Genomic DNA, 12830 nt, shown 5'->3' on the forward strand with positions numbered 1-12830 from the left:
CCATGCCTTGGGCACTAATACTCCCCCATATCATCACAGATGCTGGCTTTTCAACTTTGCAGCGATAACAGTAAATGTCGAATATTTCCAAAAACAATTTGAAATGTGGACTCGTCAGACCACAGAACACTGTTCCACTTTGCATCAGTCCATGTTAGATGATCTCGGGCCTAGAAATACGGCGGCGTTTCTGGATGTTGTTGATAAATGGCTTTCGCTTTGCATAGTAGAGCTTTTACTTGCACTTGCAGATGTAGCGACGAACTGCATTTAGTGACAGTGGTTTTCTGAAGTGTTCCTGAGCCCATGTGGTGATATCCTTTAGAGATTGATGTCGGTAATTGATACGGTGCCGTCTGACGTGATCGAAGGTCACGGTCATTCAATGTTGGTTTGCGGCCATGCCGCTTACGTGGAGTGATTTCTCCAGATTCTCTGAACCTTTTGATGATATTATGGACCATAGATGTTGAAATACCTAAATTTCTTGCGATTGCACTTTGAGAAACGTTGTTCTTGAACTTTTTGACTATTTGCTCACGCAGTTGTGGACAAAGGGGTGTACCTCGCCCTATCCTTTCTTGTGAAAGACTGAGCATTTTTTGGGAAGCTGTTTTTATACCCAATCATGGCACCCACCTGTTCCCAATTAGCCTGCACACCTGTGGGATGTTCCAAATAAGTGTTTGATGAGCATTCCTCAACTTTATCAGTATTTATTGCCACCTTTCCCCACTTCTTTGTCACGTGTTGCTGGCATCAAATTCTAAAGTTAATGATTATTTGCAAAAAAAAAAAAATGTTTATCAGTTTGAACATCAAATATGTCGTCTTTCTAGCATACTCAACTGAATATGGGTTGAAAATGATTTGCAAATCATATTATTCTGTTTATATTTACATCCAACACATCTAACACAATTTCCCAACTCATATGAAAACGGGGTTTGTGTATATATATATATATTTACAAACTTTGTTGTGATTTGTAAAATGTATTTGACATGCTATGGTGTATATTTTTGCTCTACAGTCAGATTTAAAACCCAATTTCCGAGTCTGCAAAAAAATACGTACACCTGCACACTCTCTGATCACTTCATGTTGCACTTTGGTGTTAGTATGCGCAATGCACGATTAGATGAAAATAATACTTCATCCGATATTTTCTTGTGTTTCCTCAAACCAGGTTTCTATTGTCACAATGGTTGCCCTGTCTTTTGGGAAGAAAATCCAAAGTCCATGTCGACAAAACAGTCCCGTGAATGTGTATATATATATATATATATATATATATATATATATATATATATATATATATATATATATATATATATATATATATATATATATATATATATGTATATATATATATATATATATATATATATATATATATATATACACACATATATATATATACACACACATATATATATGTATATATATACATATATACACACATATATATATATCTATATATATACATACATATGTATATACACATATATATATACATATATATACGTATGTATACATACAATCTATTCTGAATAATCACATACATTAATGTGATTTATTTGACAGCCCTAATATTAATAAAAGAATTGGAATTACGGGAAATATAAGAATTTTGGGTTTGTCGATATATGGGGAAAGGGAAATATGAAATTCATTTCAATGGGACTCTTTGGACCTGAAAATGTGGTAAATAGATAGCCACAATGCTTTAAAGTACCAAATATATTTTGCTGTTGGAATGGCTTGAACAGGTTTAGAAAGATGGAAGTAAAATATCTTTAGATTAAAAAGTTGGCAAATGTGTTGTGGAAAAAGTGTACTTTTGAGGACAATTAGGAATATTGGAAAATTGCTAGTTGCCAATTGCTAATCAGGAAGGTTTTATATTTGTGTAGCGCAAATTAACAATAGGAGTTATCATATGCTACCTAACACATTGAGCGGATCTAGAACCACACTCCTCGTACATGAAATACAACTAACTGAATTAAGCATGAGCAACCATTTTGAGACGAAGGCAAGAAAAAACTCCCTGCGGAGAAGAAACCTCAAAGAGAACCTGCTGGGTGGCCATCTGTCTCAACCATGGTTAAGATAAACAGAGTAAAGAGGGCTTATAGACATACCAAAGTCTAAGTTGAGCATCAAATGTAGGTGCAGTAAAGCAACGCATAGCATGCTCTTCAACATTCACACAATAACATTATTTGTAAACTTACCAGATCATCCCTTGGTTGTAAATCAGGTGCAAGACATTCTCTGCTATTTTGAATTCCCCATATTCAGGCTAAAAATGATCAGAACAAAAACAATATTTTGATGTTACACAAATGATGTAAAGTTTCACAAGGAGTCAACCAAACTATACTTCCTGAAGATTTGCTTTGAAGAAATACAAACATGATAATATACTTTTAAGGGTTGATTTTAAATATGGTATTACAGTCTCTCAGCCTATTTATTACCACGGTTTTAACATGTACTTAAAACGGAATGTGTGGAATATAATCACTACCTTTTTTGGAAGAATAATCTTAATGAGATATTTAAGAAATACATATAAATTGGCAATATTTATATTTCTAATTTGAATTACAGTTTAAAGGGGAACTGCACTTTATGGGGAACTGTGCCTGTTGTTCACAATCATTATGAAAGACATGACGATGGATGGATTTTTTTTTTTTTAATGCATTCTAAATATTGAATACATCTACATAAAAGTCCGCTTACAGCAGAGCTGTATGGGAGCTCCACCCATAAAATAAAAAAGCACCAACAATACTCCATTTACATTTCGTGACTTGAATATTAACAAAGTATTAGTGATATTGCCATTTTCAGCACTAACGTAGACAAACTATTTATAGCGTTGACGTGATCACTTCCGTGTGTCATTGAGTGGTCTGCTGATTCCTCGATTCCCTGCAAGCTTTTTGTAGATCATAAATCGTGCCTCTTAGCTGAAAAGTAGTTGGCTGATGAGATATTCTGACAAGTTGGGACACTTCAACAGCCATTTAGGATTTGGAGCGGGCAAGAACGACATGAAAAGCCCTTGTCCCCCCACCCCCAACTCCCACATCCCTTTTCTTTGCGAGGATTATGAGTCACATTTCATTTAAATGGAAATATATGAAAATATATGATGCAGTCGGCATCATAATGACAGCAGACATTGTAAAGTAAGTGATCTTTAATTTTGTTTGTTGTCTCTAATTAAGTCTGCGTTTTTGAGATTAATGCGCAGCGTAAGCTTAAAATGATCAAAATACACAAATATTAAATGGGATTAAAAATATACCCCTTACTACATTACAGACATACTTATATCATGTACTGTATATAAAACCCAATTGGATAGACTCCATTGTAGGCTGACTTTTGATCACAGTTATTTAATATTTAGAATGCATTAAGAAAACATATGTCCATCTTTCATATCGATTGTGAATGTTAGGCAAATTTCCCCAAAAAGTGCACTTACCCTTTCAGCAGATACATTTCAAACACCATTTGAATTTGTTGAGTGTCTACAGAGACTGACACGTTAAACACAATTTTGCAAATAAAACCAAACTTACAAGTTAATTGTTTGTTTTCTTGGACCACTGTGTTTGCTGTCAAGCCAACCAATTGCAACACACTTGATGCAATTGGTGATTTTCTATGCTCCTACTCCTCAGGGCGCAGCCTCCGATCTTCAGGCCAGGGTCTTCTAAAGATCCCCAAAACTCGATTTAAAACCCGTGGAGACCTGGCATTCCAGGCTATAGTTCCCAGAACCTGGAACAATTTGCACCAGTCCATCCGTGATCTTGACTGTGTCGAAACTTTTAAGAAACATGAAAACTTCTCTTTTTAGTAAAACTTTTAGTTAATGCACCTTTTAAGTATAATTTTTAATTTACTTTGTATCTTTTTTATGATGTTGCACCTGTTCTTTTAATTTAATTGTTTTACTTCACCTATGTTTTGTACAGCGCTTTGTGATTTTATCTGTTAAAAACGCTTTACAAATAAAATGTACTTACTTACATACTTACTTAAAATTCACAATAAGATTTTACTGAAGAAACGTGTTCAACGTTAACACTTACAAACTTGCTTTCCAAATCCCAGCAGCAGCAGTCGCTGAGGTAACGAACCACCAGACCTCTGATAAAGTCAATGAGCAAGATGCTGGCCACTGTGAAGATCATATCGATGATGGACAGCTTCAACATCTCCTGTACGGTAGATGGTTTAAACATATGAAAGTTAGCTGGACCCCAAAAAAATAATAATTAATTACTGTAACTCCTGTTAAGATAATGTTATTCCTAATAGCATTCCACCACATTCTGGATCTGTATTCAATTCTACCACCATTTAGCTATCAGAATCCTACTGTAAATGGCAGGTGAAAATGGCCTCCACTGTGACGAAGGTCTCCACAACCTGCTCCAGTGGTCAGCAAGAGCTCTAAAAATCGACATACAACCTTCGACCGATCAGGGGTCACACCTATAAATTAGGGGCTGGAATGGGTCTAGCTAGTCACGGTGGAGGACCCACACCCGGTTACGCAACCGCACCTGGTATACCACTCATCCACAATTATTCGAGGACAGTGCACGGTCCCACCAAAAATTCGTCAACGAGGGCGAAAGTCCCTTCTTCCTTTCCGAGCAGTAGACCCACACCTCTCATTCCAGGACAAAGTCCTCACCTCTGCAGAGGGTGTCGTGGGTCGTTTTCTGGTGGAAGCCAACGTCTTCAAGAGTCTGGCGGGACACGTGGTGCACCACCCATAGTCAGTCACTCAGTCTGCTGTAGTACTCTATTGCTACCAAGATATTAACTCCCACTCAGTTCATAGGTGCCCACACCTGGTAGAATTGCTGGGAGGTATGCATGCACTTGGTGGGTCCCTTCTGAGAAGTGCAGGTGTCAACAACTCCACATCCTGGCAACCTTTTGGCTCGTATAACCTGTAGTGGAAGTGCCAGAGTCTTGGTGACACCAAAATGGCTTGTCCCTGTCAAGCCGGGAACCAGCTGGAGCACCTGCATCCTCAGGTTGAGGTGTACGAGGAGCTGGAGGAAATCACGGTTGCCTGTCGGGTTATTCCAGCAGCAGTATGATGAGACTGAATTATTGCAAGTGGAGGGCTTTTGTTTTGGGGACCAGCATGGAGATTGTAGCCCTTGGCGCTCCCTGGCTAAACTCCACCAACTCTCCAACACAGCCGATGACTGCATTGGCTCTCAGTTTGCGTTGCAGCTGTGCCAGTTAAACTACATCTATGGTCTGTTTCGTCATCTCTTGGGTTTCCTGCACCACCAGTGGGGGCATTGTCTCTGCCAGCAGACAACTATAACAGGGCTGCTGTCTTCAAGGCTGCCGTATCTCGTTCCTTCAGCCCCTGGCAAAGTTGACAATGTTTGCAGGGATGCCTGGACACGGCGTCAACATTTGACTGTTGCCACCCTGGTTGGTGGGTGACTTGAAAATTGTAATCCTGCTGCATCTCAATCTGGCCAGTTGCCCTTTGAGTTCTTTGAAGTTGAAGAGACAGGTGAGCGAGATATGGGCTGTGTGCAGGATTAACTTATTTTCGGAGGGAAGGAACTGACGAGGGCCAGGACGAAAGCCAACAACTCTTTGCTTGTGACACAGTAGTTGTGTTTGGGGTGTGGTGTTAGGAGGCAAAGATCATTCCAAGGCTAAAGTTGCTTGTGCTGGTGTCAGTCATAAACGGTAGTTAGAGGTCAGCACGGGAACCTCTACAAGCACCAAATCAAGACAGGAAAAGGCGCGATCACAGTCCTTGATCCACTGGAACGGTTGTCCTTTCGGTGTCAGTCCATGCAGAGAACAGGCAACGGTGGCAAAGACTTTGATGAACCCGCAGTAGTACCGTGCCGGGCTCAAAAAAGCAGCGCAGTTCACTGACATCAAAGTCAAACTATCAATATTTATTTTTCAGTATCAGTTCAAAACTAAAAAGATAAAACAACTTTTTCTCTTTTACATTAGTTTTCAAACCCAAAATAAAAAACAAATAGTCAATCGTTTTTTTGATGTATAGTTTTGTGCACAATAAGAAAATGGAAAACGGATAATGGGCACAAAACATATATTTTGCAGATCCATTTGATACACCAATTTTACCAAAAAGCAGTTACATGTGGACTTGGGCTTACAGGTATAAAACTTAAGGGAAGACAGGAGGATTGAGGGGGTCTAAATCTGCAAGTTATGGGAGGCTTTGTTTTAACCTAAACAAACATTGAATATATAGAATAAGCTGGACAGAAATTGAAAAATATTGTATTTAAAATATCTGTTACAAAATCAATGAGTAGGCAAATATTCCTTCCCCTTTAGATATGCTATATTTGTCTCAAATTATTAATTGTGTACCCATGCACTTGTTACTCTGTTTATCCTGCTTTCAATCACAGGGAAACTGGGTTCTCCAACCTGAATTAAGGAAAAAGATTAAGGACACTCTGGACTGTTATCATAGGCAGTTCCTATACAACACAAAATATTGGATTGTTGTACAGTGATACCTCAGGTAACCATCGCCCAAGTAACATTTTTGGTTAAAGACAAAACATTTTTCCAAGTTAAAGCGTTTTTTTCAATTAGCATCCAATATTGCGTGTAATACATTTTTTTTTATATTTGTGTGTTGACATCATGGCTTGTTTATTCAGCCATCTTAAATCACATGCCCAAAAACCAATCTTGCAATACACGGCAGTCCTGTAAGACACATTTATTTGGGAACTTGTCACTGTTGACTGTGCTGACTGATTTATAAAAAAATTAAAAAAATGGGACCAACAATGTTTTTGAGTGCCAGTAGTTTGTCAAAGAGGGTCTGTGAACTATTACTGAATTACAAAAGAATATGATTACAAAAATTGGCATTGGAATCGATTTTGCGAGGATGTGCAGGAAGTCAACAATAAGTACCAACTTGGGAAAGAATGAGCAATTCGAGGACCCTAATGTTGCAAAATGAAAAAAAGTATTGACCAAAAAGAGCCCAAAACAACTGAATATGCTATGGAGTTGTTTTTGGAAGTTGGATTACCTTTCACTCTCGACTCCTCCGTTTCTTTCATCTTACAGTGTTCGTCTACAGACTGTTTCATGAAGTTAAAAATCATATCAAATGTTAATTTTTTCTTGTCATTCGCCATTTATAGTTTTTTTTGTCATTGTTTTCTACATGTATAGCTGTAACTGTTCTAAAATGTTGTGTGAACATATTTGGGTATGGAACATACTTGGATTTTACATTGTTTTGCTTTGGGAAAACTTGCTTCGATTAACGTATGTTTTGATTAATGATGTTACTTCCTTTTTTATGTTAACCGAGGTACCACTGTATTAATATTGTTAGTAAATAAAGTAACCTGCCCAACGTAGGTCTCCCAGCACTGGTCCTGCTGCGAGCGAGCGTTTTTTCCAAACTGAGTGGTCTGATTGGATAAGGTCACTAAACCGTTCTTGCTGTTGTTTGTCACATTTAACAACATGACAGTGGTTGCGATGGTGCTGTTGCGTTGTGAAATATCAGACACCAGGGTTGACAGACTGTCCACAGCAGGCTGGGAGATTGTAGCTAAATAGGAGCTGGTGTCAGACCAGTTTGCTGGGGCAACCAGGATCTGAGAAATAAACAGAAACACAAATATTCATTTTTGACTAGCAAATGATTCTATAGTAGCATTAAAAATAAATATTTAAAAAAATAAAATGCTATTGACTCTGATTGACCACTGCATATAATGTTAATAAAAAAGTATTGGCAGAGCGTACATTATTTTTATGGTAGCTTTAATGTACCAGAGACATAATGTAAAAAAAAAATTGAGCGTTTGAATACACCTTCTGGTGCTACTGCGACATTCTGACTAAGTGCATCACAATCTCTATAAACTCCAGTATGGAAAACAATGTGCCCTTCAAGTTGGTGTAGTGTTTTTCCAACAATAAACCCTGGGTTACCACTGAGCTGAAGGACTGAGTGAGTGAGAAAAAGAGGGCAAGAAAAATGTGAGAAGAGTCCAGCGGGATCCTAAATATAAGATCAGGAGATGTAAGGACGACAAGCAAAAACTGGAACAACGGTTGGAGCAAAATAACATCCATGAAGTGTGGATCAGCTTGAAAAATATTTCAGTCATATAAGAGGTGGAAGTTGTCACCAAGCTTCTGTTGACCAAGACTGGGCCAACAAACTGAATCTCTTTTCAATAGGTTTAACTATGTCCCATCTGCAATCAAATCGACACTCCACACCACACCACCTGGAGAGAAACCATTCGTGTGCTCAATTGATAAAAAACACAACTGCTGAAAAGCACCCCAAAATAATTTGAAAGTTTTATTGTAAAATAAAACATTATTGTCATCTTGGAAGCCTGGCATGTCGGTAATTGGTGGTCTGAAGAACCCGGAAGTGCAAGACTTCCACAGTGTGGTTCAGTACATGTTTAAGCTGAGCCTCGGCCAGGAAAAAGTCTTTACCTTCTAGAAGCCATAACATTTAAGATCTGTTGCCCTGACCTACGACCTCATGAAGACCATGGACCGGATCATCCTCGGCCACCTTCGCCCAAAGACATTGTCAGCAGTGGACCCTTTGCAGTTTGCTTACTGTCCAATGCCATTATCTACCTGCAGCATCAGACCCTCACCCACGTGGAGACCACAAGAATTAAGTTGAGAATTGTGTTCTTTGACTTCTACAGCGCTTTCAATGCCATCCAGACAACACAGCTATGGGTGAAACTGGAAGAAGCGGGAGTTGACCACAAACTACCTTATTGACAGACAACACTAAGTGAGGTTGTGTGACTGTTCTTTAGCTGTGGTCATTTGCGGCACAGGGGCTCCCCAAAGGTTGTTGCTTTCACTTTACTTGTTCATGCGCTATACCTCAGACTTCAGGCCCAACTCCAACCACTGCATCTGCAGAAGTTCTCGGATGACCCTGCACTGGTTGAATGTGTATCTGCGAGGAGCGAGCAGGAATAATAGGAGGTAATCTCAGGTTTCGTTGACAGAGAAAGAGCTTATTATTGACTTCCGGTGGTCAGCTCCACCACCCCCACTGCTGAACATCTAGAGATCAGAGCTGTAAATAGTGGACTCAATTAAAATGCCCGGGTATTTACATCAACAATACACTGGACGTCCTGTACAAGAAGGGCCAAAGTCCCCTACACCTTATGCAAAAACAATGGTTCTTACCATTTGGTACCTGTTTTTGTATATTTGGAATCTGTGTAAGTCCGGAAAATTAGAAATAAAAAATTGAGGCATTGCGGTGATATTTATAAAACAATCTCGCCATACTTCATCGTTACTCCAAATGAGCTGTTTGGAAATTGCTCAATTTGTGACCTTTTTCCAATTGGTAACTTGCCCTTTTGGCACTTGTAATACAAACTAGCGTATACTTGTAACTTATATCTGTTAGTACATTCAGTATGGAAGCACCAAAAACTACAACATGGCTGATGGGGAGAATACGCAGTCAAAGTGGAGGCACATAAATAAGACCGCCCACAAAACGCTTCATCCTGAAGAAACAATCAGAGGGTGGTTTAAAGATGGTTTGTAAAACAAAATCTATGCAAAATGTTGACCAAATAACCACCATTGCATGTTACGTAGAAGAAAGTGTTTTAAATGCAGAAAAAATTACAATATAACCTCATTAAGGAAACATAGGTCCTTTGGTGTGTTCGGGTCACAACTGCTCACTATTTATGACACTGAGTATGTTTCCATGCACTAAATTAGTCTTGTTTCTCAAAAACTTAGTTTTTTGTACTTTCATACCTAAATGTGAAGTCCCAGGGATATATATGGCGTGGGCCTTTCGTACACTTGGGGGTGCTTATTTCCTTTTAGCGCGAATAAATGTATAGCTTTTCATGTTGACCTATAATGTCACATCGAAAAAAGGCTCCTCACAGGTCAACACCTAATGTAATATTGGCACCTAATGTAATATTGGCACGAATGACAAATATTACACCTCTAAAGGCTATGCTGACCTTAAATAACAGACATCATTAAGAAATGATCTGAAATTGCACCACAAACATGAAACTACTACCAAGAAGGTCTAGTAGCTGCTGGATGCAAGTCCGACACAAAGTCTTGAATTTATTCAATAAACTCTTTGGATTATTGGAAGGAGTGGATGGAAAGAAAATACTCTTGGTGCCCGGGTACCGCTTCAAATGAGGGTTGCTAATGTTCTGTGCAAGCTGGCCAGTTGTGCGAAATAAAGAGTTGTTGCTAGTCAGTTTGGAGTGTGCAGCATGAAGAGGTTTGTGGAAGCTTCCTTCTTTGCCTTGTAATATACCTGCTTCATTCTCTTCTATAATCTCACTCGTATCCGTGTTGAATGAAGCCGGCATTCTTCATTTCGTTAGATACCTTCTTAAAGAAATATGTTTCTTTTTTTCCTCCCATCCATGTACTTCAAAATGTTCTTTCTTTTAATTTATGAAGCAAATATACAGTCTCTTCTTCATTCCAGATGTATTTTCTATGTTTTGATTAACGGGGATCCACTTCAGAGTTTTATTCCACGCATTGAGGCTGGCCTTTCGCTATACAGAAGGTTCCCTCCAGTACTCACACCCACTTGACAGATCTGGTTTTCAATTACATAATCTAAGGGTGTTAATCCGACTTCATAAACACAAAACTTGATCAGATTAAGGTGTTTCTAGAATGCTTAGTTTGAGCCAAATTATTTGAGAAATTAGGGACAAGCGGTAGAAAATGGATGGATGGATGGAATAATTTAGTGCATGGGTGTCAAACTCTGGCCCGCGGGCCAAATATGGCCCGCCGTGTAATTTAATTTGGCCCTTGAGGCAATATCAAATCAACATTAGAGCTGGCCCGCCGGAATTATAAAGCGGCGGTGCCGCTAATACTCATACTTGCCAACCCTCACAATTTTCCCGGGGGACTACCGAATTTCAGTGCCCCTCCCGAAAATCTCCCGAGGCAACCATTCTCCTGAATTTCACCTGATTTGCACGTGGACAACAATACTGGAGGCGTGCCTTAAAGGTACTGCTTTTAACATCCTCTACAACCTGTCGTCACGTCTGCTTTTCCTCCTTACAAACAGCATGCCTGCCCAGTCACGTAATATATGCGGCTACTACACACACATAAGTGAATGCAAAGCATACTTGGTCAACAGCCATACAGGTCACACTGAGGGTGGCCCTTTAAACAACTTTAACACTGTTACAAGTATGCGCCACACTGTGAAACCGCACCAAACAAGAATGACAAACACATTTCGGAAGAACATCCGCACCGTAACACAACAGAACAAATACCCAGAACCCTTGCAGCACTAACTCTTCCGGGAAACTTCCAGCAATCTGACCAATAATTAACGTTTTATTCATGCATTTTCTCCTGCTACTTCAAGGCTTGAATGTTTGGTTCATTCATTATTGTTGACAGTTAGCGCTGGCGCCACAACCAAGTGGTAAGAGCTTTGGCGGAGTCCATCCGTACTACGATCCAGCACAGCAAGATTTTGACAGCCCCTGAAAAGTCAAACAGGCGTCAGCAGCCAAATTAGAAGTCTTTGTTTGCTTACTTAGTACTGTCTAGTATGGTCACTATGCCATTCAATGCCAAAAATGTTATTTGATTGCATTAAGACACATATGTTTTATGTATCATAATATTTTCTGTTGGAATAAAGCCAATAATGACATTTTTTGTGATCCCTTTTGTTTGAAAAATGTCAAAAAGTCAAAAATTATCTAAATACCGTAATTTTCGGATTATAAATCGCTCCGGAGTATACGTCGCACCGGCCTAAAATGCATAATAAAGAAGGAAAGAAACTGTCAGACATGTCTTATCACGTTTTTGACCAACTGTTTAAGAAATGCACTACCAGGCCCCTTTTCTGCTACAGCATACACTCTGCAGCTGACAGTATGACCAGTCTCGGGAGCATATCATAAACTAATTGGAAAAAAATGGTTTTGCTTTCCAGCCCGCAGTCGTTTACTCGTCGTTTACGCTGATTTTGCCAAATTCAACATGCTCCTGCTTTTGCCTTCCTATGCTCGCACGTTCAGTTACCACAGTGCCAATATGTGTTTTATGCCTTAGTCTAGCCTCATCTTTAAGTACAGGCTTTGCACCGTCTTACCCAAAATTCCTGCTAATGCAGCTATGGCCTTTGCAGAGAGAAATGGCTACACAGAGGAGGCCCACAGCCATGTCCTGAGAAACTTGCTGATTTTGACTTGTCAGAGGTCTCTACGATTGTTGTTATATGGTCGTAGACAAACAGGGGCAACACTATTGATAGCATGATCACATGCTGGTCCATCCAGGTTTTCAAAAACATTTTTTGTCATATTTATTTTTCCAGCTGAGTCCTTCAGGGACCTGTTAAACATCTTAACAAGGGTCTTAACCATTTTTTCAGTCACTTGTGGAATTCTGGTCTCTTCCAGGACCAAGCAGAACCAGTGGGACACTTTAACCTTTATTAGGACCAGAGACCTGGACCTAGTAGGTAGGCCTGGGCGATAATTGCTGTTATTAATATTTTTGAGTGTTCTGTTGCAGACAATTAAAAAAATTAAAAATCAATGTTTTTCTCTTTTTGCTCCGGCATATTTTTTGCCCCCAGGAGCTTCCATAGCTTCCAGTCTCCCCTTATTTTCTTACGACACACTTGGGCAAATTACGGCCCATGGGCTGAATACGGCCAGTTAAGAATTTCAATCTGG

The 12830-nt window shown here is 39.3% G+C and overlaps 1 protein-coding gene across 1 annotated transcript in view; it reads right to left on the reverse strand.

The window, feature by feature from the left end:
- Nucleotides 1-12830, reverse strand: part of LOC133534924 (transmembrane channel-like protein 3) — a 111225-nt gene that overhangs the window by 36667 nt on the left and 61728 nt on the right. Inside the window, exons 13-15 of the mRNA XM_061874250.1 lie at nucleotides 7437-7691; nucleotides 4122-4250; nucleotides 2241-2308 (exon numbers count right to left, since the gene is read on the reverse strand). Coding sequence (XP_061730234.1) covers nucleotides 2241-2308; nucleotides 4122-4250; nucleotides 7437-7691 — 452 coding nt within the window. The remainder of the gene's footprint in view (nucleotides 1-2240; nucleotides 2309-4121; nucleotides 4251-7436; nucleotides 7692-12830) is intronic.

Source organism: Nerophis ophidion, linkage group LG02 (assembly GCF_033978795.1).
Source record: "Nerophis ophidion isolate RoL-2023_Sa linkage group LG02, RoL_Noph_v1.0, whole genome shotgun sequence".
Taxonomy (NCBI): domain Eukaryota; kingdom Metazoa; phylum Chordata; class Actinopteri; order Syngnathiformes; family Syngnathidae; genus Nerophis; species Nerophis ophidion.